Source organism: Selaginella moellendorffii, unplaced genomic scaffold (genome assembly GCF_000143415.4).
Source record: "Selaginella moellendorffii unplaced genomic scaffold, v1.0 SELMOscaffold_15, whole genome shotgun sequence".
In the NCBI taxonomy this organism is placed as follows: Eukaryota; Viridiplantae; Streptophyta; class Lycopodiopsida; order Selaginellales; family Selaginellaceae; genus Selaginella; species Selaginella moellendorffii.
In genome coordinates this window covers 864,621-889,987 of record NW_003314276.1, presented here as the reverse complement: position 1 = coordinate 889,987, position 25,367 = coordinate 864,621, and the positions used below count along the sequence as shown (strand labels likewise).

General features: G+C 44.1%; 8 protein-coding genes across 10 annotated transcripts; 5 read left to right on the top strand and 3 right to left on the bottom strand.

Moving 5' to 3' along the window:
* The first annotated feature begins 3,817 nt into the window (after window positions 1-3,817).
* Window positions 3,818-6,938, top strand: LOC9632961 (polyphenol oxidase I, chloroplastic). Its single transcript, XM_024675747.1, has 2 exons — window positions 3,818-4,489; window positions 5,481-6,938. Exons 1-2 carry the CDS (start codon window positions 3,957-3,959, stop codon window positions 6,796-6,798), a joined length of 1,851 nt encoding a protein of 616 aa, XP_024531515.1. The 5' UTR covers window positions 3,818-3,956; the 3' UTR covers window positions 6,799-6,938.
* A 937-nt stretch (window positions 6,939-7,875) lies between these two features.
* Window positions 7,876-8,535, top strand: LOC112346489 (putative pentatricopeptide repeat-containing protein At3g15130). The gene has a single exon (XM_024675531.1). The coding sequence runs from the start codon at window positions 7,876-7,878 to the stop codon at window positions 8,533-8,535; it is 660 nt and encodes a 219-aa protein (XP_024531299.1).
* A 459-nt stretch (window positions 8,536-8,994) lies between these two features.
* Window positions 8,995-10,350, bottom strand: LOC9633468 (proteasome subunit beta type-6). Its single transcript, XM_024675703.1, has 9 exons — window positions 10,239-10,350; window positions 10,117-10,183; window positions 9,978-10,054; window positions 9,870-9,925; window positions 9,741-9,813; window positions 9,574-9,685; window positions 9,443-9,516; window positions 9,322-9,396; window positions 8,995-9,254 (listed from the first exon to the last, which is right to left on the bottom strand). Exons 1-9 carry the CDS (start codon window positions 10,287-10,289, stop codon window positions 9,120-9,122), a joined length of 720 nt encoding a protein of 239 aa, XP_024531471.1. The 5' UTR covers window positions 10,290-10,350; the 3' UTR covers window positions 8,995-9,119.
* LOC9633467 (uncharacterized protein KIAA0930 homolog) lies at window positions 10,328-12,536 on the top strand. Of its 3 annotated transcripts, XR_002992469.1 has the most exons (13): window positions 10,328-10,399; window positions 10,449-10,629; window positions 10,695-10,778; window positions 10,829-10,935; window positions 10,989-11,049; window positions 11,104-11,163; window positions 11,211-11,285; window positions 11,333-11,446; window positions 11,491-11,545; window positions 11,598-11,708; window positions 11,771-11,991; window positions 12,040-12,101; window positions 12,158-12,536. XR_002992469.1 is itself a non-coding variant. In XM_024675701.1 (12 exons), the coding sequence occupies exons 1-12, from the start codon at window positions 10,377-10,379 to the stop codon at window positions 12,046-12,048; spliced, it is 1,098 nt and encodes a 365-aa protein (XP_024531469.1). In that variant the 5' UTR covers window positions 10,328-10,376; the 3' UTR covers window positions 12,049-12,536. The 3 variants fall into 3 exon arrangements, 2 of the variants coding, with proteins under 2 accessions (XP_024531469.1, XP_002970834.2); XM_024675701.1 differs by having other exon boundaries at window positions 11,333-11,443; window positions 12,040-12,536; XM_002970788.2 differs by having other exon boundaries at window positions 12,040-12,536.
* Window positions 12,537-17,158: 4,622 nt separating this feature from the next.
* On the top strand, window positions 17,159-18,298 carry LOC9632960 (acetylajmalan esterase). Its single transcript, XM_002970787.1, has one exon. It carries the CDS (start codon window positions 17,159-17,161, stop codon window positions 18,296-18,298), a length of 1,140 nt encoding a protein of 379 aa, XP_002970833.1.
* Window positions 18,299-20,423: 2,125 nt separating this feature from the next.
* LOC9632959 (O-fucosyltransferase 14) lies at window positions 20,424-22,193 on the bottom strand. The gene is made up of 3 exons (XM_002970641.2): window positions 21,204-22,193; window positions 20,902-21,142; window positions 20,424-20,842 (listed from the first exon to the last, which is right to left on the bottom strand). Exons 1-3 carry the CDS (start codon window positions 22,178-22,180, stop codon window positions 20,666-20,668), a joined length of 1,395 nt encoding a protein of 464 aa, XP_002970687.1. The 5' UTR covers window positions 22,181-22,193; the 3' UTR covers window positions 20,424-20,665.
* Window positions 22,194-22,288: 95 nt separating this feature from the next.
* Window positions 22,289-24,089, top strand: LOC112346549. The gene is made up of 7 exons (XM_024675781.1): window positions 22,289-22,932; window positions 22,991-23,105; window positions 23,160-23,279; window positions 23,342-23,440; window positions 23,500-23,559; window positions 23,616-23,710; window positions 23,762-24,089. Exons 1-7 carry the CDS (start codon window positions 22,376-22,378, stop codon window positions 23,850-23,852), a joined length of 1,137 nt encoding a protein of 378 aa, XP_024531549.1. The 5' UTR covers window positions 22,289-22,375; the 3' UTR covers window positions 23,853-24,089.
* LOC9632958 (vesicle transport v-SNARE 11) lies at window positions 24,008-25,121 on the bottom strand. The gene is made up of 5 exons (XM_024675784.1): window positions 24,972-25,121; window positions 24,843-24,901; window positions 24,594-24,776; window positions 24,350-24,520; window positions 24,008-24,284 (listed from the first exon to the last, which is right to left on the bottom strand). The coding sequence occupies exons 1-5, from the start codon at window positions 25,063-25,065 to the stop codon at window positions 24,129-24,131; spliced, it is 663 nt and encodes a 220-aa protein (XP_024531552.1). The 5' UTR covers window positions 25,066-25,121; the 3' UTR covers window positions 24,008-24,128.
* Between the last annotated feature and the right edge of the window lie 246 nt (window positions 25,122-25,367).

The following is a 25,367-nucleotide window of genomic DNA, read 5'->3' as shown; positions in this document are numbered from 1 at the left end:
ACGCTTTGGGCTTTCACCCCTTGACCCGTATTAGTATTTGGACTTAGTCTCTGGCTCGATCTCGGACCCGATTTCGGATCCGACTTCGGATTCGGGTTCGGACTCGATCACGGACTCGATCTCGGACCCGATCTCGGACCCGACCTCGGACTCGACCTCGGACTCGGTCTTGGACCCGATTTCGGATCTCGGACTCCGTCTCGAACTCGGTCTCGAACTCGGACTCGAACTCGGTCCCCGAGTCGGTCTCGGACTCGATTCCGGACTCTATCTCGAACTCGGTCCTAGAGTCGGTCTTGGACTCGATCCTCGACTTGGTCCCATCCGATGAACTCTTTGTCACTTCGGTCAAGCTTTTGGGGATCCTTTAGCCTACGACATCTCGGGGAGTCGGTTCCTTACAAATTTGATGCAACTAAAGACACAATGTTTTGCAAGATTTGCAAGGCAAATCCACAAACTAAGAATATTTTTGGCAAATAGAGTAGCAGTAATTTTTGAAAGAGTGCCTTACGCAGTCATGCTAGCTCTGAAGATCACAAGAAGTCTGTATTTGCTGAGGAGGTGCGTCGTGGGAAGTAGCAATCGATTTTAGAAGCTACAATTAAACATCTACACCATGCTGAACAAGGGGTGTTTGTGTTATTTCGTTCTGCTTATCATATTGCGCAAGGATTTGCTCCATTCACTCATTTTCCAGAGCTGATTGAACTTCATCGACTTAATGGGATGAATATTCCAAGATATTACAACAGTGACAAAGGTTGTTCACGACTGATAACTTCTATTAATGAGGTATGTTTATGAGACCATGTTAATTGATTCTAATATGGTTCATGTTTCACTTCAGGTTATGGTTAAAAATATCTTACAAAAAGTCAGGGAAAGTCCTTATTTTGATTGATGGTGGATGAATCAATTGATATAAGGTATTCCTTAATTTGGATTTATTAGTTTTCTTATGATTTAATTTATTTTCAGCACTATGAAGCATTTGATCTTTTACGTGACTTACATCGAATGTGGTTGTGTGAAGACGAGCTACTTGGGGATTGTCAATATTGGTGATAGTGGTGCAGCAAGTATCTTTAACTGCATTAGTGATATGCTTAAGCAGTAGAACTTAGATATGCAGCAATTCATGGGTTTTGGTTCAGATGGATGTAATGTCATGGCTGGTAGCAAAACAAGGGTAGCAACCAGGCTAAAGGAGATTAATCCCTTCTTAAGCAGTGTTCACTGTATGGCACATTGAGCCAATTTATGTGTGGAAGATGCTTATGGGGATGGAGAATGTGCTACACAATGCATGACAATTGATAAACTAGTGAACAAGGTAGCAGCTTACTTCAGCAAAAGCTCGAAAAGGTTGGCTCAACTGATGGAAATTGAGATGGAACACGATTATACCAAGCTTAAGCTGCAGCGCATACAAGATACAAGGTGGCTAAGTCGTGGAGGGGCATTTTCTAAGTTTTGCGAATGTTTAGAGCTAGTAGCTGAGCTTTTCAAACGAAGTGGCAAGTTGCAACTTTACAACAAGTTGAAAACTCTCAAGAACATGTACGTCTTGCATTTTCTAGCTGATGTTTTACAGGTGATGAGTAGTCTCAATCAGAAATTCCAAGAGAAGCTAATCGACATCACCATGGTTGGACCCTTGTGCCGAGAGACTATTGTGAAGTTGAACCAATATTACATCAGTGATGAGATTGATTTGAACGGTAATCCCATAGATGGTAGATCATATCCACACATCCTTGATGGTGGTAGTAAGGATGGCTTCCTCCATGCTTTGAGAGCTTCAATTAAAGGAGATGCTTATAGAACTATGCAATTGATCAGATCAGAAGATGGAAGTGATCTTCAAGGAGCTGTGCAATTTCAAATCTCCTTTACTTCTACTCTTATTGCAGCTATTAGACAACGACTACAAGACATAGGGATACTCTCCAAGATGCAGGTTCTAGCTCTAGTTAATTTGCCAATCCTTGTCAAGGAAAACAAATGATTTGGGATTACAGAGGCGAGGGAGCTTGCAGAATTTTATGGAAGGCATTTAGAGGTGGATGGAGTTCTTGTTAAAGGCATTATGGATCCTTTAGCCTTCATGGAAGAGTATTTAACTTGGAAGTTGCTTGCCTCAAAGGAATGGAAAGGATGAAATTTTATGTGGAGCATCATACATAGTCAAGTAGGTTGGGCAGAGAGCTTTCCAAACTTGCTTCAATGTAGTGCACGTGGTTTTTACCCTTTATCCTATGGTGATTTACCATAGGATACCACCACGAAGCAGAACCTAAACCCTCTTTGTGCCATGTGACAGATGCCACATGTCACATGCCATGTGTCCAAAGGAACATGGTGTGGAACCCGAGGTTCAGGGCCTTGGGCCACTGAACGAAGGAACGGAGCCAAACTCCCAAGCATGGAGCCAAGGAGTGACGGAACTGAACCACGGAGCAATTCCTAAGCATACAGCCCAAGGAGCGAAGGGCCAGGAGCCTGGAGTGACTTGGAACAGTCCTAGAGCAACCAGCATCCTAATGCCAGAACCAGCATGCAAAACGAAGCCAAACGGCGTTTTGCACTATTTCGGCATACTAGTGGCCTAACACGAGGATATGGGTACCCCACCAACTAACATGGTATGGAACTTGGGCTTAGACCCAAGCCAGACACAGAACAAAGACAAGCACGCAAGCGGGAGCTAGACTATACCTCAAGTTAGTCAGCCATGCCCAATTTACCCACTATCCCTACTATACATTTGGAACCCCCCACAGCCCCCCCTTGAGGAACACACGCTTTGGGCTTTCACCCCAAGCCCCCTTTAGTATCAGGAGTTAGTCTCTGGGACAAGCTTGAAACTTACTAAATATAGAATGGCGCTAGATTGTGAATTTGGATACGGGACTAACACCATTGTATTCAGGCCAATTTCTACATTCCATAGATATGCCAAATGAGCAAATCTAGACACTTTCCATAAATAGCATTTGGGACCGAAATGAGACTAATACAAAAGGGCATGATAGCGAGGGTGTTTGGTAGACACGGTAATCTATCATCCAGCGATATTGAGGGACCACAATATGTGAAGGTTCTTGTCAAGCTAGTACAAGACAGAGCAAAAAAGAACTAAAAGCCAGTATGCTCAGCTAAAAACACATAGGAGTTTCTACCTTATGTCCATTTGGCTAAGTATAGGTGCTAAGCCCAGTAAACTAACACTTGAACAAGAAGGGCTAATAAAGGGAACCAGCAATACCGACCTCCTGCCATCGTGGCAGTAAGGTAAAAGTGTCTGTAAGGACTGGCCGATAGGTAATTTCAATACCTAAAGTCACATTCGCGACATTCTAGTTGGTGAAATTTGTGTTAGCACTGCAAGTTGCGAGCGAGGTTTTAGCAGAATAAACTTGATCAAGAACAAGTACAGAAATCAAATGAGTACTAAAACAATTGATACTCTTATAAGGATTTCAGTTTAAGGTCCTAAAATTCAGAAGTTTAACTTTGATGAAGTTGTGGACCACTGGAAAAAAAGTGCACACTATCGACAAATTTTCTCACAATTGTAAACTTGTTTATTTGATTAGAAGGTTTAATCCTGGGAATTTTGAAAAATCCTTGGAGGTTAAACTCGAGGAGGATTTTTGATTTGGAAGGTGAAAAGGTTTGTCGAACGCTGGTCCCAATGAATTTGTAGTATATGAGGTTATATTTAGCACGTGGGATCCACGTGTACCTTAAAGGAAGTGTCCTATTCAGTAACTCTGTCTAAGCACTGGAGATAACTAGAAAAGGGTTTATGTTTCATAATGCAAATTTAACTCAAGCATGTCTCTGAAAAGGGCGCAGTGTTCCTGAGTCAGGCTGAGTGGGAGCATGTTTTGAGTTCCCGTTGAGCAGATTGAGCGGAAGAAGAAAAAGCAGAAGCTCGAGAAGAGGAAATGGGAAGAACACCATCAAGCGCCAGGATTCTGAACAATGTTCTTCCCCGAATGGTCGGCGACAGTTTGTTATCCAGGCTTCTCGTGACCAAGTTCTATTTTCCAGTTCAAATCTTGTGCTTTCTTTTACTTTCCACAGCAACAGGAAGAAGAGAGGCATCCCTGGGCCTAGCGACTGGGAGTCTCCAGCAGGAGCAGCAAGGATGGGCACGACCCATTGACAACGGAACAATAGATCTAGAGTGGTGCACCCAAGCTGAAACTCCAGCTGGAAAGGTCGGTTGCTGCCCGCCTCGAAGCAAAACACCGGTTGTCGACTTCGTCCACAACACCCAGCTCCCCAGTCGCCTGAGGCAGCCCGTTCACCTCCTCAGCTCGGACTACATCGCCAAGTACATTCGAGCCTACGAGCTGATGAAAGCTCTTCCTCCGGACGATCCCCGCAATTTTGACCAGCAAGCCAATATCCACTGTGCCTATTGCGATGGCGCATTCTTGTACGCCAACAGCACCGAAAGGCTCCACATCCACAGGAACGCCTCCCGTTAAACACCATCCTGTTTCAGTCTCTCTCCACCTAGCTGGCAATGATGTGGCACGATTACATGGCATTTCTCTCTTTCCACTCCCGTCCGACTCTCTCTCTCTGGTGCTGGCACATAACATTACTTCCAATCACTTTAACTTGAACCAAAGTCTCTTTCACAGAACAGAGATGAGAGAAAAGGGGGTTTTTTTACTTTGCGTCCAATGCCAACCAGTGTGTAAGTATCTCTCCTTTTACTTTGCTCCTCTAGATTGCTCTACCCTCTTCTCTAGGGGGTTTTAGGTTCTTCTTTGGAATGGAAATGCTGGTCGACCCAAGCAGCAGCAGCTAGATTGAAAGCGCTCTTTTTTTTTGCTCTCAAGGGGCAGCAACAATGATCATATGGAGGTTTCTATGAATTTGTGGAGCTTAGTGGTACTATTAGCTCTGGCTTTATGGAATATGGGCATGCTCTTCATCTTTGCACAGTGGAACTTGTAACTATTGCTACAGTGTCTTCTCCTCTTGGATCATCCTGAGTCTTATTTTTCCAACAGATGCCTTGCAAACTTTCAAGCATGCTCTTGGGGATCCATTGGAACTTCGCAGGTGGATGGGCAATGATCCTTGCTCAGCTTTATCATCACTCAAGTATCCGGAATTGTTCCAAGGCTCTTTATTCGACCGGTATGTAGTCTCCTCTCTCAAGTTGAACAAGGATGGAGAGGAATCGAATGTGGTGGAGATAGACATGCCATTGTCTCACTGTTCAAGTTCTTTTCTTTCTCCATGAAGGACGCACAATGGAAAAAAAAAATGTTTCCAAACTCCAGACGTTAAAGAAGCGCCTCCGGTCAAAAGCGGAGAAAGACCACAGTCGTCGGGCGGATAGATGCAGACGGGAGTGGAAAGAGAGAAATGCCATGTAATCGTGCCACATCATTGCCAGCTAGGTGGAGAGAGACTGAAACAGGATGGTGTTTAACGGGAGGCCACAGGAACTGGTTCTTCTTTCCCTGGCACCGCTGGTTCCTCTACTTCCACGAGCGAATCCTGGCCAGTTTGATCGAAGACGACACCTTCGCGCTCCCGTTCTGGAACTGGGACAATCAATTCGCTTCAGATCCACTGCCGAATGTCATCCCGCAGATGTACTTGACCAATCCTGTCCTGTTTGACGATTTCCGCAATCCAGATCATTTCCCGCCCCGGCTCGCGGATCTCAATTTCGTCCCTGGCGATGGTGCCCCGATCAGCGATTCGAAGCAGCGCGAAGAGAACAACGCGCTCATGTACAAGCAGCTTGTGAACGCCAGAACGACAAGATTGTTTTATGGTAAGGAGTACCACCCAGGTGACAGTAAGCCGGATGGACTGGGAACAATAGAAAGTGCCCCACATAACACTGTTCACAAATGGACGGGGAGCAGCGCGAAACCCCATTTTGAAGACATGGGGGTGTTCTACTCCGCGGCTAGGGATCCCATCTTCTACCCTCACCACGCCAACCTCGACCGATTGTGGACCGTGTGGAAGACGCTGCCGCGCAACAGGAAGGGGCCCTTCCGCCCCAGAAGGGATTACAAAGATCTGGATTGGCTTAATGCAACGTTCTTGTTCTACGATGAGAAAAGGCGCCTGGTTCGGGTGAGAGTCCGGGATGCGCTCAAAACCGAGCAGCTGGGGTACCGTTACCAGGACATCCACAATGCCTGGGTGACTGCTCGGCCTTCCACCGTTGCTGGAGCGAAGTCGAAGCCTCTAGTCTCTGCTTCGCCAGATTCACCTCCAACTGCAGCGGCTGATGTGATTGAAGAGTTCGGGGAGGCAGTGAGCGGCAAGATCCAGAAACTGGAGAGTGTGTTCAGCACTAAGGTGAAGCGGCCACTGAAGCTGACCAGGCTCAATAACATCATGCTCAATAACGCGCTGGGGCTCAATAACCTGCCGACCCTGTTCTCAGGTAGAGGTGGTGATAAATCTGATGATGATGATGATGAAGTTGAGGAGATCCTGGTGATCCAAGGAGTGGAGCTGGATTACAACAAGGCCACCAAATTCGATGTCTACATCAACTATCCAAATGCGAATGAAAACACGTCGGTCAATGTGGTGGAGTTTGCTGGAACTTTTGTGAACGTTCCCGACTCTGCAGGGAAGGGGCACATTATGGAGACGGAGATGAGGCTAGGAATAAGTGACACGCTAGAGCAGCTAGGGCTGGAAGATGCAGACTACATTGTTGTCACTCTTGTTCCTAGAGGCAGCTCTGGACCAGTCACGTTCAAGGGGTTCAAAATTAAGTACGAGACATAGGATTATCTACTTGTTCGCATTATCATATGAACATACACCATAAACAATGTCAATCATTAGTAATGATTGTTCCTGTTCCTGTTCCTGTTATTCATATAGTAATGAGCTGAACATGAATAAATATGCATTGTCTTTGAGTTTATTTTATCAACTCATAAACAATACATGGTTTTTGATTTTCAATGTTCGTTTATAAAGTTTTGTAAAATATATACAGATTCACAGGATGTTCAAGATGCAGAGCTATTCACCAGTCACAGCCACAGGGCCCAGGATGCTGCCACGGCAACTAAGTGCCACAACTTAGACTCATACTGTCGGTGTCAGAGCTTGCCCATTCAACAATTTCCATGGAAGTTGCAATTGCGTGAGCAACTTTGTTTTGTACGCCGTATAGTATAAATGGCAATCTCCAAGGATCCATACGAGCACAAAACATTCAACAACGCATTTCATACAAAAGGTTCAATATGGTGAGAGCTTTGGTGTTCGTTGCGCTACTCTGCTTTGTGCTTGTCCAGTCCCCTTCCAAGGTGGATGCCACCAATTATCTTGGATACTTAAACAGAGTTGACATCCAACTCGTCTTCTTGCTTTCAAAGATTAGGAACATCCCTCCACCACCAAGCTTCAAAACTTGGATTCTTGGAACAACCAGCATTGTCTTTGGGAAGAACGTAAAAACTCGTCCTGGTTGATCCCTGTGTCCGTGAACATGTAAAAATGGATTCCATGGAGTAAACAAGACAAAGAAAAGTATAAATCCTCTAACGATTCTTCCTTGATTATTGTATATGATTATAGCGCACAAAATTTTGTTTCATATCTTCTGCGTTACGAAAAGAATGGAAAGAATCAAGCTAAGAAATTTATATCGTGGCCGTGTCTTCTCCGATCCGCTCTGGCGATGAGTTGGCGAGATGTTCTGGGACAACTTGTATCCCGGCTTGGTCAGTTTCTTTATGCCCGCTCCTCCAATGCAATCTTGGGCCTCCTTGTAGGTTGGTTCAAGCGCGCGAGATCTTCTCCCGGCTCCAGCAGCGCGATCTTGTGACTTGGAACACGATGATCGCGGCGATGGCGTCAAGAGGGCACCTCGAGGAAGCAAGATGGATGCTGGAGAGTATGCCCGAGTGGGAGCTATGGACCTGGAACTCGCTCCTTGCGGGATATACCCAACAAGGGCATCTGGGCCTCGTTCAAGAAATCCTCGCTCTCATGCCCGAGAGAGACATCGTCTCCTGGAACTCCATCCTGGCGGCATTCTCCCACCGCGGGAATCTCCAGGAATCCAAGAAGATCTTCCAATGGAACGTTGTGTCGTGGACGTCGGCGATCTCCGCGTGTAGCCAGTCCGGCGATGGAGCGCAAGCGATTGATCTCTTTCGTGAGATGATCCAGCACGGGCTTCTCCCTGACCAAGTTGCGTATTTGAGTGCCTTGGTTGCTTGCAGCCACGCAGGGCGGCTTCGCGAGGGACGCGAGATCTTCGTTTCAATGAGCGGCGACTGTGGAGTCAAGCCTCAGCCCAGACACTACTGCTCGGTGCTGGATCTTTTGGGACGGACTGGGAGATTGAGCCAGGCGAGAGAGCTCCTGGAAACCATGCCTTACGTCCCGGATGGCGCTGCTGGCCGGGGATTTCTCGACTCGCAAAGGAGTCGGCATGGTTTGAGCTCGTCAGACTGCGCAGTTTTGGGAAGCATTCTTGTTGCGGAAAAGGCTGTGCCAACTTGATTACCAATTGCTTCAATTGAAACAGTGCTTCTTAGTTATTAGTTTCGAGCAAAGGTAAACGAGTGTAAATAATCTTGTAGTTCTCCAAGTACGCGGACTTGGTTTGGAAGCGACTTTCCAAGCTTGACTAAGTTGATGTCGGCTGCGGCGTGCTTTACTTTTGGCTAGGTGGTGGCGATGATCTTCAGTTTTGCATCAACACTCAAGAGTTTCTTTGTGATCGAGTTCACACTTACTGATTTTTTCAGACGCCCCTGAACGTCAGTTCTTACGCTGTTTTAACGTCCTCTTGTTGCACAGAATTGGAACAAGATTTCTTCGCAAGTGGATTGTTCCGGAATCTGGACCTTCGCCAAACCCCACACCATCCTTATCCTGGTTTTATTTCAGTCAGTGAAGTCAAATTATATCTACCGACGTTTCCCTTAGTATGAGTCTAAGTTGGTTGTCTTGTATAACTACAGAAACTTAGAGATCGTAGAATTAAGAACACCAGGAATTGCAGACCACCGCCATGTCCATCAACAAACAAGTTTTCAAAACTTGAACAAGCTTTTCACTGATTTAAAGTCCTGAATTCGGTTCTAGACAACCATCCATTCACCGTTGGCATTTTCCAGGGCCTCGAGAGCCGTAGACACGCCCGCCGGTATGTCCTCGTGCCACTTTGGTAGCCTGTCGTGGCTGAAATAATCCCGAGTCACGCCCTCCGAGCTTATCTGGAAATCACACCAGGAAGTTCCAGTTAATACAAGAGAAAGTATGTTCTCGCGACATTCTACTCACTGTCACAGTTCGCACGACGCCACCACTGCCGCCATCACGAGCCATGGCGAGAGACACGGCTTTAACGACGAGGTCCTGCCAGAAAAGATCAGGAAAGTGGAGAGAAATTTGGAGGACATACTTGTGCTTCTTGTTTGCTCATTCCTGGCCTCCACGCTTGATCGAGAAAACCAAATATATAGGTCGATCCAGAGCCTGGCAGGAAAGAGGGAAGGCTTAAGAACTGGAATTTCTAAACACGCTTTGATTTACCTCCAATCGTGAAAGGCACGCGGAGTAAAGTTCCACCGATTGGCACACCGAAGATGCTACCTTTCTCGTGCTTGTCCCAACCTCCGACGATCATTCCAGCCTCGAGGAAGGACTAAAAGCAACACACACTGTTTATATAGATCAGTCAAAGCTGCTGCTAAACAAACCTTGTTCGAGTAGGCAATCTCTCTAACCAGCTTCGCAGCTGCCTTGACAGTTGCTTGTTCACCCAAAACAATCCTGGATCCAAAAAGACAAATAAGAGAGAACGAAAACCATGAAAATCGATCACTTACGTGTGCTGGTGGAGGAGGTAACGAACGTAATCGGAGATTACTTGCGTGTCTGCTGCCTGGAACAAGATATAAGGACAAAGAAATCACAAAACACCAAGAACAAGCTACCGATCCAGATCGACAAATGTAGACATTGTCGGTCAGCTTGGAGATTTTATCGGAAGCTCGGTTTGCGACATAGATTCCTGATTGAGCAAAGGAAAAATGGGAGCTACCAATGAAAGATAAAGAGTAAAACTCTTTGTACCTGTTGTGGTTCGCGAATCAGCTCCAAGAACAACACCGTCGGCGTACTCCACACCAATGATCGTGGTCTACGCGCGCACACAGGCAAATCAAGCTCAGCTGGAGATCGAATGCTATACTTACGCCCATGCTGTGCGCGGCAGTCATCCAGCTCGAATCGTCGGAGAGCGCCATCGCCAATTGCCACTAGAGAGAAGAGAGAAGCGAAGAACCCTATAATACCAAGAACCCTAATCCCAGTTTCATGAAAGCCAGGGAGAAATGTCGATGACCGCCCCCTCCAGGTATGATCGCTTAGAAAGGGAAATAGGTTTTCAGCTCGCGCTTGCGCAGGGACGAGCTTCTCGCGATTGTCCGCAAGTATTCGAGCTCTCTCGGCCAGACTATCGCGCGCGATGGGGAGGAGAGCGGGGATTCGCACTTCTGGCAAGAAATGCTGGACATGTTCTTCGTCCGTGGTCTCGTGCAGTCGAAAACAACTAGCGACGATCTTCTCTTCTTCGTGAATTTGCTCGTAAGTGTCCGGAAAAAATTCTTTCTCTTCTATTGAGACTCGATTTTCTTCTCGGTTTTCTCCAGAGCTTAGAATTTGGCGGTGGTGGATTCAATGACGAGGGAAAAATCTTCGCGGAGCCATGCTTCGTGCGCCGATGGCAACCACAGGTTTGTCTCTCATTTTGTTCTTCAAGTAGCATCTCTCTTGGCTTCCACAGCTAAGTAAAGTTCTTGGAGATAGAACACGGGAAGTGGACTGGAGACGATCCTTTTATCTCAACCTTGTAGTGCACACAACATACACATTAACAGTTTCGATTTGTAGGTATTTATCGAACGATTTGCTTGGTGTTTCTCTCACGTTTTCTCATCCTGCAGCCGAGAAGAGTTGCTTAGATATCGAAATTCCTCCGGAAGTTCTCTGGAATCCATCTATAAGGTTCAGCTCTGTTTTCTCGTTTTTTTTATTTCTTGACAATGCCTGGTTTTCCAGATCACAAAAAATGTTTTTGCCTCGCCAAGCCGCTCAAATTTTCAAACAAAGTCTTCAAAAGTAAGTGCTTCGTTTTGGCGTTGTCTTCCTGATCTTGGGACTTCCAGGCTTCGGAGACGGTGTCATCTTATCCCGACATTTACTTCTCGGTTGATGATCACGACGATACGTTTGAACACCTGGTAAATCTTGGTCATCTTGTCGTCTTGATCTTATGCTTCTCGTGCAGATTCTTAAAAATGAAGATCATTGTTACTGCGTTCTCCTTCACGCCACGGGAGGAGCGGCATTTGGATCCGGGAGACTTATAAGAGGAAAGGATGGTTCACGCTCGAGCGCAGTGGTAATTCTTTTCCGTCACACCATTCTTCTCACGCCTTGTTCCAGGTGACATTGTTTTCGGGATTTGTAAGCTACGAAATGGTGCGTTCCGCTTTTGAAAGTAAGTGCACATACAACCACTACGTAGCATTCTTATTCTTCGGAGTTTCCAGGTGGAAAATTGAGCTTTGGATTTTTACATTTGGGAGGCAAGTCGGAGAGGCTTGTGATGCGAGGGCCTGGTGGCCGTGGCGAAGTCGACGTGATTGTTACAAGAGTACCAGGTAGCAAGAATTATTTTTTCGTGAAGAGGTTCACAGAGTTGTTTTTCTGCTACCACGATCAGATCCCAGCGAGGAACCAGTCGAAGCACCATCGCCAATACCTTCGGAAAAGACTGGAGCAAAGCTTGGAATCGGTACCATCGTGCGAAAGGCGGCCGACGCGGCAAAGCACGCTTATCTAGCTGCATCGTCGGGGCCAAATGAGGACTTGATTCCACTCAGATGCTCGCTTCTCTCGGTTTCACTCGACTGGGAGACACTAGCTCACGATCTACTATTTAAGGTTCTATCTTGTGATTTCTATCTTCAGTTCTAATGTAATATCGTGCAGGGCTTGTAAGCTTGTATAGAAGCGATGGTTTAGTCTCTCTGTGATGTATTCTCGATCCAAAGGTACCATTTTTCCAAATGGTTTTCGAAGAATTTGAGCTCCAACCCTTCCACGTCAGACGCAGCATGGATCTCTGCATCGTCTCAAGATCGGTACTTTCAGGAATTTTCCATCCTGCGTGTATTCTGAGACCAGCGAGCAATAATCGATCGTCGCCTCGGAGCGTTTCTCCCAGCAACACCCAATCTTACCTCTTTGCCTAGGAGCTTCCATTGTCATCACCGATCAAACTCTCCTATGACAATGGAAGCTGCCAGCGCCTTGCCTTGTGGCATTGAGTGTCGCTTAACTCCAGTTCCGGAAGGCGCTCCACTCACCGACTTCACAGCGCCCACTAAATTAGTTCTCTTATTTAGTTGAAAAATTGTTAAACACACATTGACCTCTAACTAACTAAAATTTGATTATAAATAATAACAATTGTAAACTGCTAGAAATATTAGTAGAAGCAAAATTCCCCTCAGCATAATCCCTAATATATTTTCATTTAATGAATTGCAATTTGCTATTAATAATGCCATTTTACTTTTTACTTTTTAAAAATTAAATATTTCACTTCCTCATGTTATATTTCTAAATAATTATTTTGTGTACAAACTAAAAAATATGATCATAAAATATTCTTTGCTTTACAAACTACATAAATCTGTTCATTCGTTTGTGTTCCAATGCCCAAAAAAATTTGATGAAAGCATTATTATAACATAGACTGAGTTATAAAAAGTAGTATAATTTTAAAATAATTTTTTCAAAAGTAATAAAAGTTATTTATGTTTTATTTAACAATGAGGATGTTAAACTATATTTTGAAAATTAACTTGATAAAATATATTAGCTTTTATAAGCTCAAAAAATAGTTGGAAAATTATCAAATATAATTATGAGTTGAAGATAAACTAACAAAAATGTTGTGGAATGAGTTTCTTAAATATAAAATCTAAATTTGTTATGTTGCTAAAATATAAAAATTTAAATTGTTTCAATTAAATGAGTTTTTTTATCAAACTGGTATAAAACAACTCTCCCTAAACCTTAAAAGAATATTCTTTAGTTTAATATTCTATGTATCATACCCTTTTTATGTATTTTGTGCATAGTCTTGAATATTATTTTAATTATAATTATTATATTTTACTTGTTTAGTTTCTTTTTTTTTGAGCAATACATCTTTTAACAAAATAATAGTACATCCCCATCACCAAGAGGTAGTAACAAATTTTATATTACTACTTATACATTAAAAAAGTTACTTTTTACATATATAATTTTATTAATAGAAACAAATTAAACCTTAGAGAATATGATATATGTTTTGGCTCTTTTAAATTAAATTTAAAACAAAAAAATATATATACCACTATTAAAAATAAAGTTAAAATATAGATTAAATTAATTAAAAAATTAATATTTTAATGATTAAAAATGCTTAAATACATTTTTACCCCATCTTTCTCACAAAATTGAATATAGGATTAATTTGAACTTGAATGGTAATAATTTTAAAGAATTTATTTTTCTAAGCAATTTCATTTTATCATTTACTGAGAAATAATCAATTTAAGTTATGCTACTTTATATCATTAATCATCCCATTTATTTATTAAAATAACATTAAAAAAAGAAAAGAAAAACATATATATTTCAATGGTGAAGTGTTTGGCTTAAATAGTAAAACTAAATAAGAAAATAAAAAATAATATTCTGAAAAATATATATTATCTATCCTTTCAATAATTATATCAATGTATTGAATAAATATACAAAATCCCTTTATGATTACTATTATCTGAGATATATGATGAAATCTAAATTAATAAACATAGCAATAAAAGCTGAGTGAATATTTATCTATTGCTAAAGGTACTTATAATATTTGAAATTTTTCAAGGTTCAAGCTTTTACTAAATTATCATTTTAGTTAAAAAATTAATAATTAGAAGGAACTATTCAAATCCATTTATTATTCTTTAGTTATAACTATATTTTTTTGTTTTAATAACCTTTTCATGTATAAAGTTATTTTTTTTTCAAACTAATTATTAATATAAAACATAAATCCCTAAGTCCCAAAGTAATAGCAATGACCAAGGCAGAAGTCCAATAAATATAACATGTTTGGACTAAAAACTTTAATTTGGAAAATTCGAATGTCAAGTTCAATTTGGACAAGTTCAATTTTAGAGTGAGAATGAAACTCTTTAAAGAAACACTTGAAAAATAAAAATGAAGTGATTGATAAGAGAGTGTTCAAAAAGAGACAAAAGAATGACTAATATGTGATATAAAAAGCTATTAAAAAATATCTAACTTTAGCAAAGATAAATTAGCAAAACTATATTTACTAGTGTGATACTAAACGCGAAAGACATTTATAATGTAGACTAAAACGATATTTAATCATCTTTGAGCCCCCAATTTTTGTTTTTGATTAATGAAAATATTATAAATTTCCTGATCACCCAATCTAATACTACTAAAACCCAAAAACAATATCATAAAACCGTTTTAATTAATTGATAAAAGGGATGCACTCTTATTTATAGGTTCTTTCTTTCTATATTTGAACTATTATAGATCCTCTCTCACATCATTCTTTTTAATTGTTTACAAGAATGATATTAAAACCATTTCACTTCATTATAAAACAAAGTGTTTGAAAAGTCAAACATAAATATATCCAGGCCTAAATATGTTTAAAGGGTGGGATGAAAGCCCAAATTGATCATCCCTTAAACTTTAAGAGGTTTTATGAGTTTTTGCAAGATAGTAAAGGGAGGATTCTAGTGGTAAAAGAAAATTATACCTACTTAATGAATGAGGAGTTTAAGGCTAAAATAAACATAGATGAACAAATAATATAATTTCCTCCCAAGAGTTTGAATGATTGATGGGAGTGGGGTGAATTGATATGTCTTGATATTTGGCCCTAAATATATTCGACACATCAGTAAGATACTTTACATGCCTCTTAGATATATATTCAATAGTTAGATTGAAAATGCCACCCATAGTTCCAATCCAAGTGTAAGTGGCATTATCTACTTGGATACCTTATATGGCTCATTAGAATTTCACTTTAGCCACATGATTGAGGCACCATGGTGATGAAAGGTGGGGATTATATCCATAAAGCTTATACTGGGTTATAGTGTTTTGAAATGGTATTTTAAAGTCCTTAATTGTAAAAAGGAAAATAAGTGGTCTTCTTGCTTAGTAATAAAAAATATAGTTACATGGTGAAGAAGTCCCAAGGGTTAATGAAATTTAATAAACAGGCTTTTAGGCATAGGCTTAGTGACAGTGTTAGTGAGCACTATTATGATTAAAAAGAGGCTTTATTGGGATCAAATAAAGAATATTAAAGGACAATATTCCCTCATATCATAGAGCTACTAAAGAAATGGTTATAAAGTGAGCTTTCATGAAAAGGATAGTTTTGTTTTAAAAAGATAGATCTATAGTGCATGTGGTCTTGGACTAACAATTAAGATAGTGAAAATAAATATCACTTTAATGTAAGAAACTAATATGTTAATGATACTTTTAAGTGTCAGAAGTGGAGGCCACCTTTTGAATTTTAATAAACACCCTAAGTTGGGATGAAAACTTATAGAGGTTGTGAGTAATACTTTTATATATGGCCAAATGTGTGGTTAAGTGACTAAAGTATAATAAAAAATTTAGTCATTTATAATTAACTTTGAGTGCATAGTAGGACATAATAAAAATTGCAAGAAATTAAGTTTTATATTTGAAAACACTTTATAATTATCATAAAACTTTTTAGTTTAATTTCAAAAACTTTGCTATGCATTGCATGTAGCAATGCTTGGTTTGCTTAATAGTGGTGTTATCCCTACTTATTAATCCAATTGATTAAATAAAGTTTATAATTATAAGTATGTATGTAGTTTATAAAGACAAGATTAATCTTATTGCATATCAACTATTAAGAATAAAAAATAATATATTAGAAAGGGTTTAAGAAAGTTTATAAATTATAAATACAAGATTAATCTAAATGAATAACAACCGTTAGATGGTAGAATATCCTAGAATATTTAAGTATATTTTAGGTATATCCACTACCATATGCATCTACATGTATAAATCAATGATATAAATACTACTTTAAGAACATTAATGAACCATGATAAAAAAAACTTTATTATACTTATTTTTAATATTATGAAGGGGTAGGTATTGTAGTTGTGTAAATAAAACTGGGAATCTTGCTGCTTATGGGAAAATGGGATAATCAATTGATCAAATTCTTGTCACCAGACCAAGACCAAACCAAGACAAGACTCACCTCCATCTAGGCTCAAGGCTCAAGGGAAAAATTCTGAAGAATAATTGCTGCCTAGGAAACTCATCTTTTATGACACCTGAAACCTAAACCCTAACCAATTTATCAATTTCTTGTCACCAGACCAAGACCAACCAAGACAAGACTCACCTCCATCTAGAGTCTCTCAGGCCATCTTCTCCACTTCTAAACCATCTTTTGAAACTGCGATGGAGTTGCTTTACATACTAGATCAAATTTGAGTTTCTGAAAGTCGATCAGTATTTCGAGTTTCAAAAAATCTGGTTCCTGGAAAAATTCACAAGAATCGCAGCCATCAGCTCCATCAATTGCTGCCTAGGACGGGGACCGGTTCATGAATACCGTGCTGCTGAAATACGAAGATGATTTGGCGTAGTGTGGCCCCATGATTGGGCGGGATCATGTGTTCGCTTAGACAGTTCCAGAACTACTCTGCTCGCGGCTCACATCGCTACCTGGAAGAAGGATCAATGCAAGTATTTGATGCAAATGCTGGTGATTTTTCGTCTTTAACGCAAGAAGAAAACCAAGAACATTGTGGAAATGATGTGAACTCTTTATTTAGTTCACCTTTATGTAAAACAAAGAAAAAGATTTTTTGATCGCTTTGGTAACTCGAAATACTGATCGACTTTCAGAAACTCAAATTAGCATACCAATAGCAGAGATTAGTACACCTTGATCTAGTATATAAAGCAACTCCATCGCAGTTTCAAAGCATCATAAAAGATGGCTTCCACTGTTCTTGCAATCTTTGCTCTTTTCATCGTCTCACTGTTTTCTCAGTCTGCTGCGATTCGATCGCCCAAGGAGGGCTCAATCTGTCCCACTGCAGTGTTTACATTCGCAGATTCTCTCAGCGATGGTGGCAACCGCGACATCGAGGCTGGCGGGAAGACTCTCTCGGGCATGTATCCCTATGGCGTCACCTACGGAAGGCCCACCGGACGCTACAGCGATGGGCTCGTCATCCCCGACTTTCTGATCCAGAAGCTCCACCTCGAGAACTTGGGCATTCCGAGCCTCGAATTCAATGGCACCGAGTTTGTCAGCCTCAACTTTGGATACGCCGGAGCCACCGTGATCAAGGTCGAGAACCAGCCATTCTCCAGCCCGCACATCTTCTCTGCCCAGGTTGACGATTTCGTGCGTCACCGCTCCAAGGTCGTGGGTGAATACGGCCGCGAGGATAGCTCTCCATGGTACGAGAATGCGCTCTACATGGTCGAGATTGGAGGTGACGATATCAACTTCGGGCTGCCGCTGGGAGGTGGCTACGTGATCAATGTCACCATTCCGGCCGTGATCCGGGGCCTGGCCGATGGAATCCACAACTTGTACTCACACGGAGCTCGCCATGTCTTGCTCTACAACATGCCCCGCGCCGATTGCTCGCCAAACTATCTTCAGTCCTTCCAGCAGTTCCCCGAGGGGATGTACCACTACGATAAGGATGGTTGTATCGTCGAGATTGCCCAGCTTATCTCCTACTTCAACTCACAACTCCAGGCTTTGGCGGCCGAGCTCACCCAAGAGTATCCCGGTCTCACTGTTTACTACTTTGATTGGTTTGCTGCCAACACCTACGTTTTGGAGAACATGGAAGAGTTTGGCTTCACGAACTCGCTCCAGTCGTGCTGCGGCGGCGGTGGCAAGTTTAACTGTGATGGAGATGGTCTTTGCGGCTGTGCGCCATTGAACCACACAGATGCAGTCTACACGGTGTGCGAGCATCCCAGCGAGTACTTCACCTTCGATGGCATTCACTACACAGAACACTTTTACAACATTATGTCCGACTTTATCTTGGCCGGAAACTACATCACGCCCAAGGTGAGCTTGGAGAAGGGATGCAAAGTCATTGTTTAAATAGTCGTTTTACTTCTCACCATACGCACACACACACACACACACACCACCACCACCCCAAACACTAATGTAACCACTAACCAATTTTGTTAATTTGACATTGATCATACCATGAAAAAGTCTCTTGAAAGAAGCAAAGACAACGGCGAAATTAGAGCTTCACGCTAGAAGCATTGCGTTGATTTCAGCCTTCATGATCTCATGGCACTCGTCTTCTAGTGTGTCTCATTCATGAAACTCTAGTCCTCCAGCTCAAAAGAAGGTCCAAAGTAATATTCAAAGCGCTACTCCGAGCACCAAACATGTTCGCGTAGTTGATACATTTTGGAGAAATTTAGTTCGTAGTACGAAGGAGTGCTGTGTTCGAATCCGTGCCCCAACATGCTTGGGAAAATAAAAGGGAGTGATCAGTTTGTTTTATTTGAGGGTCCCTCTTCTTCGGGTGGGTTCGAACCCGGGATCGGCTCTACAAGACTATCCCTCAGGTCCCTGGGCTGGCCAGTCTTCCCAGGGTTGATCAATTGTGCCCCTCCTCTACATAACGAGTGCAGTTAGGCCTTAACCCTGGTTAACGATACAACCAAGGTGGACGCCAAAAATCCATGAGTGGGGAGCGTGGTGATAGCCAGGCTTGGCAAGAGCTTTCGAGGGGATATCACTTTTAACTCGCAGGAGGAAGGTGTGGTTTTGTATCCGGATCCTCGGAGATTTTGTTTCGAAGACCAGGGAATAAAAAGTTGTGCAAGTGGTAACTTCAGGAGAGAGCTCACGTAGAGATTGATCGCGATGATCGCCAAGGAGTGCCAAACATCTCTTTCTTCAGTCTTGTCCTTCAAAATCTTCTCTTCTCTCTCGCACCTGGATTAAAGATTTAAGAGTGCACCAAGGCGGGTCTAGGTAATGGTACCAAGGGACGTGGATCATGGTGATCGCCACGGCGGCGTCAAGCCAACAACAGGCTTATGCTCTTTCTGAAAGAGTTATTCTATCATTTGGAGATGAGTTATCCTCACAACCATCTTGTTGCGCGAGTTTGAAACCCGTCAAGGATCACTACAGCAGCGTGATCTGGATGTTCTCGCGAGGTCTGGAAGGCTACGCCGAGGAGCTCATCGACCCGCCATGCCATTCTTTCCAGATCACAACCTAAAACCGCTCGAGTCGAGCCCTGCATGGGCGTTTCAACGTACTGAAACAAGTTCGCTTATGATCCTGCAAAAGAAAAAAAAAAAGGATGAACTCCAAACCCAGGGATACAGAACGTTTGCTCATATGCCTTCGCTCTGTAGTTCCACAAGCGACCTTGTGAACCGAGTCCATCTTTAACTTAGAAGGAAGTCGAGAGAAAGAAAAGCATGTACTTACCCTTGGATGCCGAGTAGATCGGATACAAAGGGACAAGAAAGCCGAAGCGAGATTCACGATGGCTCCTCCAGGACTGTCTTGGGACCTCATAGCTTGGATCTGTTCAAATGTTTTAAAGGTATCAGTGGAAATTACTGCTTGGCTTGTGCATTCGATGGCTGCCATGAGGTTCACCCTCAAGACCTTACACCATTTGTCATCGCTCACGAAGTCCCCCTGCTCGACGATCCCTCACACATCCAGTCTCAAGAACGTTTCCTTGTGCTCCTTGAATGCCTTTGCGAATTGCTCTACAGGAGGAAAATATATAACAATCAGGGAAAAGGAATGCTGAAGTATCTCTCTCGCCTGGATTGCAGACATCACACTCAACAAAGATAGCAAAGGGAGGATTCGGATTCGTCGGCTCTCTTACCAGGCTCAGCCATTCTCACACGACAAATCCACAATCGTGATGTTTCCACCGCGCCTCGCAAGGTCCACGCCAAAGACAGTTCGATCAAGTGAAAGTGAGCCGATGACGCTTATTCACTCCGCTTTTTCTCTCTTTGCTGTGTGTGCCAAAAGAAGGGACACACCAATGCCAGATCCAGCACCAGTGATGAGGATGCAAGAGCCTTCATCTTCTGCTTTCAAGAATGCATTATAGATGGGTTTGAGGATTTCACAATTTTTGCCAGCCAACTTTCACATGCTCAAAATTTACAAGTACTAAGGAGTGATGAGTTCGATTCCGTGCTCCAACATGCATGGGAAAATAAAAGGGAGTGATCAGTTTGTTTTATTTGAGGGTCCCTCTTCTTCGGGTGGGTTCGAACCCGGGATCGGCTCTACAAGACTATCCCTCAGGTCCCTGGGCTGGCCAGTCTTCCCAGGGTTGATCACTTGAAAAATATTGCGCCCCTCCTCTACATAACCCGTGAACTAAACTTAGTTTGTGGAGCGAATATTCTAGCGAGAAGAAGAATATTGGGAGCTATGAACACGTCGAGTTTCTATGTTTTAGTCTGTGTCGGCTATGAAATTTGGATGCTGTCCTTGGCATAGAACACCATCGCAGCTATTGCTACTTCCCCACTCTTTCCGCAATCTCACGATATCATCCGTGAAAGTGGAGCCCGGCGTCCCGATGAACGATTCGGCCATAGCGCAGATCGTTTTGTCCAGCATCGCTACCACCTTTGCAACCAAAGCAAAGTCGAGCGTCAGAAAGGAGAAGTTTTGCTTAGATCGCTCACCTCGTTATCAGCTAGCAGGCCTTTTCTTTGCAGGATCGCGTCCCATTTCTCTCTCGAGTCGTGCTGTGGCCTCTGGATCATTGGAACGTCAGGGCCGAGCAATTGCTGGAGGAGAGTGATCTCGCTCTCCGCCGCGTCCGTGGAGATGTAGATCACTCGGGGCTTGGCCTCCTCGATCTTCCTCAAGATGCAGCTGGCAGCTTGAGGAATCGGGAAGAAGCAGCTCTCATTCTTTACATTGCTGCCAAAAAAGAGAGAAAAGGTCATAAGAAGAAGAGAAAAGGTGGCGAAGCTCTTCTTACCAGAACTTTAAGAAGCCATGCCGACGAAAGTGGAGCGCCATGAAGTTGGATCCCAGGAAAGTTTGCACGAACCTTTGCGCGGTGAGAAGAATGAGCCTGTTTGGCCGGATGATCGTCTTGCACGAGTGCTGCAATGGACCACCAATCTGTGCTACGAGCTCCGACTCCACGTCCGAGTAGAACACGTCCCCTATGCCGAGAACCTCGTCCTCGCAAGAGAACTTCGCCACGAATTCGCTCGCGCGAGGATGAGATGGATAACCTTTGAGAGAAGCTTCTTCAGGCCAGGCATCGGTCTTGGAACTCCAGGAAAGTCCCAAAGCTTTGATCTTCTTCTCGTGATCTTTGTCCAAGTAGCAGCCACTCATGTAGCACAGGAGCCGGATGTCCGTCTTGTTCTTGGCAAGAAACTCATGGAATGTGAGGAGAGTCTTCTCTCCTAGGCAGCTGCGAATGTGGGCGATGTCGAGCGTCTTCTCGTACGAATAATCGACGCTGGGGTCGGGCAAAACGAGCGTCCGATCGAGCAGCGCCGCGAAGAACATGTGCTTCTCGAGGCAGATGAGGTGATTGGAGATCTGGCCGGACGTGCAAATCACGAGAAGGAAGCGATCCTCTCTCGGCTGCCACTGGAAGAGCTTGCCGTGGCGTCTGGATGAGAAATTCTGGCCCTGGCAGCCCCCCATTCCCGGATCGTATCCATGTCTGGCGCCTGATACCAGCTGCTGGATCTGGTGATTGAGCTCGATCTGCGAGCGCAAGGCATCGGCCTGAGAAGAATCGCGCGTCGCATTCCAGATTTCGAAGAGCCCCTGCTCCTGGCGCCGGAGAAGATCCGCAAGACGCCCGGAATCTTGTACGTGGGAATCCCTAGGGAGTAGCCAATGCTCGATGTCGCTCGTCAAGTAGAGAATCAGCCCGAGCGTCAGAAACCCTACGATCACATACCAGTAGCCCTTCCTCCAGTCTCCCACCATAGCCACGAAGAACCCTAATGCTAAGTTTCCTGCCACGTGGCGCCACGTAGGCGCATCTAGCCGTTAGCCTAAACAACGTTCCTTCGCAGAATTAGGTTAGAGCAGGGAGCTGGGGAGGCGGCGAAGCGCGAGAGGAGGAGCGACTTTAATCGCTGGGAGATTCCAGGTATTATAAGATCCTTGGGGCGATCGGCGATGGCTGGCGCCGCGAGATCCCCAGCGAAAGAATGCGGCATGACGAAGAAGAAGAAATCGCTGGAGAATTGCGATCCCAATGCCGCGGCAATCGCTGCTAGACCTCGGATCTCTCCTATCCCAGCCGTTCTTCAAGAGAGCAATAGGCTGGAATCATGCTGCCAGGCTCGAGCACCGGAATTTCAAGAGTCCCTGTGTTCTTCGACTCCCCCGGCCGAGGATTCCAGCGGTGGGATTCCTGGCGATGCAGAGGTTTCAGGCTCGTCGATCGACAAGGATTCTCACCAGGAGGGAGAAACTGAGGCTGAGTTTCGCGCTCTTGGGAGGAGGATCTGTGGCTCCAAGGTTCAGAGCTTAGTCCAGGCATTTGAGAGTATGATCTCGCTCGCGGAAGTAAACACTCACATCCGAAAGATGGAGGAGCGTCGCGAGTGGCAGCCCAGCCGGCGATCGTTGTCGCAGACCGAGGAAGAGTTCGAGTTTGGTTCCTGCGAAGCAACTCAAGAGAAATCGGCAGAGGAGGACAATGCTGACAGCGAAGGTGGCTCTTTGGACAGGTATTTGTTCCTTCAAGCTTTTCTATGGCTTTGCTTGCAAACAAACCTGACATTGCAGGGACGAGAAAGATGACATCCAGTCTGAGAAAAATGCCAGTGACTGTGGATCATCCGAGTCTTACCAAAAGTCGTCCAAGGCAACGTGCATACAACCTTTTAGCCTGCGAACACAGGTGCGTTACAAGTTTCTTCTTTCCTTTTCCTGGACTCTTTCAGTTTGTACACAGGCTCGAGGCGCGAGAAAGGAGTACGAGTTCCGGAAGAAACTGCAAAAGATATTTGAAGAAGATAGCAAGCTCAGGATTCCTATAGCACAAGGCCTGCCATGGACAACTGACGAACCAGAGGTACTTCTTATCCAGAACTTCGAGGCTTTTGCTTTCTTTCAGCATCTAAGATTTCGATCCAGGTTGTTCCCAAGCCTCCTCCGAAAGAGAACACTGTTCCGATGGATATCAGGCTCTGTACTGAATTCAGATCCGTCCGGCGAGCTCAATTCGACGACTACGTACGTATCACTCTGATAAAAAGCTTTGGAGCGACGACTAAGCTTTGTTTTGCGTGTAGATTGCCGCAAAGATAATTTACATCGAGCATCAGCGAGAGGAGCAACAGCGACTGCAAGAGGTTCGCACAGTTTATAAAATTCCCTTTCCTTAGCTGCTGGATTCATGCGTCGACAGCTTGCGGAACAAGAAGAGATCAAGCAGCTGCGGAAAGAGATGGTCCCTCGTGCTCAACTCATGCCTTACTTCGATCGGCCTTTCATTCCACAAAGGTAGTGAAAGTTTTCCTGGAGCAAAACGCTCACAAACTTTGCTCCTGGCAGATCTTCCAAACGCTTGACAGTTCCCAAGGAGCCAAACTTCCACTGCTCTCACGATCACAAGCGAGCCAAGTGCTGCATTGTGTCGCAGTAGATTCCGTCCCACTGCTTGCTGCTACTCAAAAGAGAATAAATGCGAAGAATAAAACGCAAAGTAAACGTTGCGAGTGGCCACTGGAAATCGCACCCAGGATTCCACACGGCGCAACTTCTCTTTGGTTTTTAGCTGTGAGAAAAAAGCTTCCGAGAGATCTATGAACGTAAGCTTTGTTACGTACCTATATAATGTATGTATGGAGGAGGAAAAGAATGTACACACAACGGCATAGTTTATATCCATCCAGAGAGACTGATAAGATCGGAGGATCGATCACTTGCTTACCCATTTGAAATAGGCGACGAGTAGAATCGCGGCGATGAGGAAGCTAATGAGTCCACCCATGATCCATTTGTTCTGATTTATTCTTCTGGCCATGGAGTTGAGGATCTTCCTGCTTTTGCCAACGTTGTCATCGACGCCGTAAAGCTGGAACAAAGAGAGAAGCGTTAAGAGTTGAAGGGAAGAAATGGAGATCTTCCTCGAATACTTACCGTGTCTCTTGTGTGAAGGAGTCTCTGGCGCTGGTCGTGTAAGTCCTGGAGAATCGAGACTCCAAGATCTTCGGTCTCCAGCAAAGTTCTCTTGCTTTCTTTGATCCTCTCTCCGGAGCGATTCATTTTGTCTGTCGCGTACAGTAGTCGTCCTCTCTGGTCGGTGGAAGTCTGGAAGAAAATTTGCAGCGGATCGCCGATCAAAGACAGTTCTTCCCTGGGAAAATGGCCAAAGAAACGTTACCGACAAATCGCCCAGGCCGGCTTCCAAGAGTTCTTCGCGGGCAGCGAGAGCGTCAGTCGTCGCGCATTTTTGTACGTCCTTCTTGAGCGAGGTCAGATCGGACTTGTACTCCCTCAGTTTCGCCAGGAACACGGCCTTTTGCGAATTCCCGAGGCTGCGAGCTTCCAATTCCATGCGCTGGATCTAGAGAAGAAGGAAAAAAAAATTCCGAGAATTTTAGACTTCCGACAAAAGATCGATCGCGTTTACCAGAGATTGTGCTTCATCCAACCCGGATTTCAGCTCAGCCAACTTCTGCTTCTTCTCCTCTGCTCTCTCGCACATCGATCAAACCCTCAAATCAGAAGAACCACGATCGATCGCTCGATCTGGGCCTACCTCCGGAGAGAATCGCCGTGGCGCTGCATCGCCTGGCGAGATTCGTGGACAGCTCGCAGTACTGGCGCTCGTACCCATCGAAGATCTCGCTCATCCTCGCCGGGCAACAGGAAGAGCCCTAAAAAATTGATCAAAGCCTTTTTTTAGGGCTAAGAAGACAGATAGAATGGCGGCGGCTATGGCGAGCTTCCGGCTCGAGGCGGAGGCCCAATCGATCCAATCCGAGAGTAATCCATCGCTCTCGGCGGCGCTGGTGGATCTCAAGAGCAAAGCGATGCAGCTACTGGGCGATTACATGCTCCGGCATCACTGCGCGCTGGAAGTAGCCGATCCAGAGCAGAAGGAAGAAGAAGAATTGGAGGAAGAACTAGCCAGTGCCAGCAAGAAACGCAAGTA

Coding starts and splice junctions, on each gene's coding strand:
- LOC9632961 (XM_024675747.1), top strand. CDS start 3,957: ATGGGAAGAACACCATCAAGCGCCAGGATTCTGAACAATGTTCTTCCC. Junction 4,490..5,480: donor GAAAGGCTCCACATCCACAG/GAACGCCTCCCG, acceptor GGGAGGCCACAG/GAACTGGTTCTTCTTTCCCT.
- LOC112346489 (XM_024675531.1), top strand. CDS start 7,876: ATGGCGTCAAGAGGGCACCTCGAGGAAGCAAGATGGATGCTGGAGAGT.
- LOC9633468 (XM_024675703.1), bottom strand. CDS start 10,289: ATGGCGCTCTCCGACGATTCGAGCTGGATGACTGCCGCGCACAGCATG. Junction 10,055..10,116: donor TGATTCGCGAACCACAACAG/GTACAAAGAGTT, acceptor TTGCTCAATCAG/GAATCTATGTCGCAAACCGA. Junction 9,517..9,573: donor CGTGCCTTTCACGATTGGAG/GTAAATCAAAGC, acceptor CTTTCCTGCCAG/GCTCTGGATCGACCTATATA.
- LOC9633467 (XM_002970788.2), top strand. CDS start 10,377: ATGTCGATGACCGCCCCCTCCAG. Junction 11,447..11,490: donor GTTCACGCTCGAGCGCAGTG/GTAATTCTTTTC, acceptor GCCTTGTTCCAG/GTGACATTGTTTTCGGGATT. Junction 11,709..11,770: donor GATTGTTACAAGAGTACCAG/GTAGCAAGAATT, acceptor TACCACGATCAG/ATCCCAGCGAGGAACCAGTC.
- LOC9632960 (XM_002970787.1), top strand. CDS start 17,159: ATGGCTTCCACTGTTCTTGCAATCTTTGCTCTTTTCATCGTCTCACTG.
- LOC9632959 (XM_002970641.2), bottom strand. CDS start 22,180: ATGGTGGGAGACTGGAGGAAGGGCTACTGGTATGTGATCGTAGGGTTT. Junction 21,143..21,203: donor CATGGCTTCTTAAAGTTCTG/GTAAGAAGAGCT, acceptor CTTTTTTGGCAG/CAATGTAAAGAATGAGAGCT. Junction 20,843..20,901: donor GCCTGCTAGCTGATAACGAG/GTGAGCGATCTA, acceptor TTGGTTGCAAAG/GTGGTAGCGATGCTGGACAA.
- LOC112346549 (XM_024675781.1), top strand. CDS start 22,376: ATGGCTGGCGCCGCGAGATCCCCAGCGAAAGAATGCGGCATGACGAAG. Junction 23,560..23,615: donor AGCAACAGCGACTGCAAGAG/GTTCGCACAGTT, acceptor ATGCGTCGACAG/CTTGCGGAACAAGAAGAGAT. Junction 23,711..23,761: donor CGGCCTTTCATTCCACAAAG/GTAGTGAAAGTT, acceptor TGCTCCTGGCAG/ATCTTCCAAACGCTTGACAG.
- LOC9632958 (XM_024675784.1), bottom strand. CDS start 25,065: ATGAGCGAGATCTTCGATGGGTACGAGCGCCAGTACTGCGAGCTGTCC. Junction 24,777..24,842: donor TGGATGAAGCACAATCTCTG/GTAAACGCGATC, acceptor CTTCTTCTCTAG/ATCCAGCGCATGGAATTGGA. Junction 24,285..24,349: donor TCCTTCACACAAGAGACACG/GTAAGTATTCGA, acceptor TCTTTGTTCCAG/CTTTACGGCGTCGATGACAA.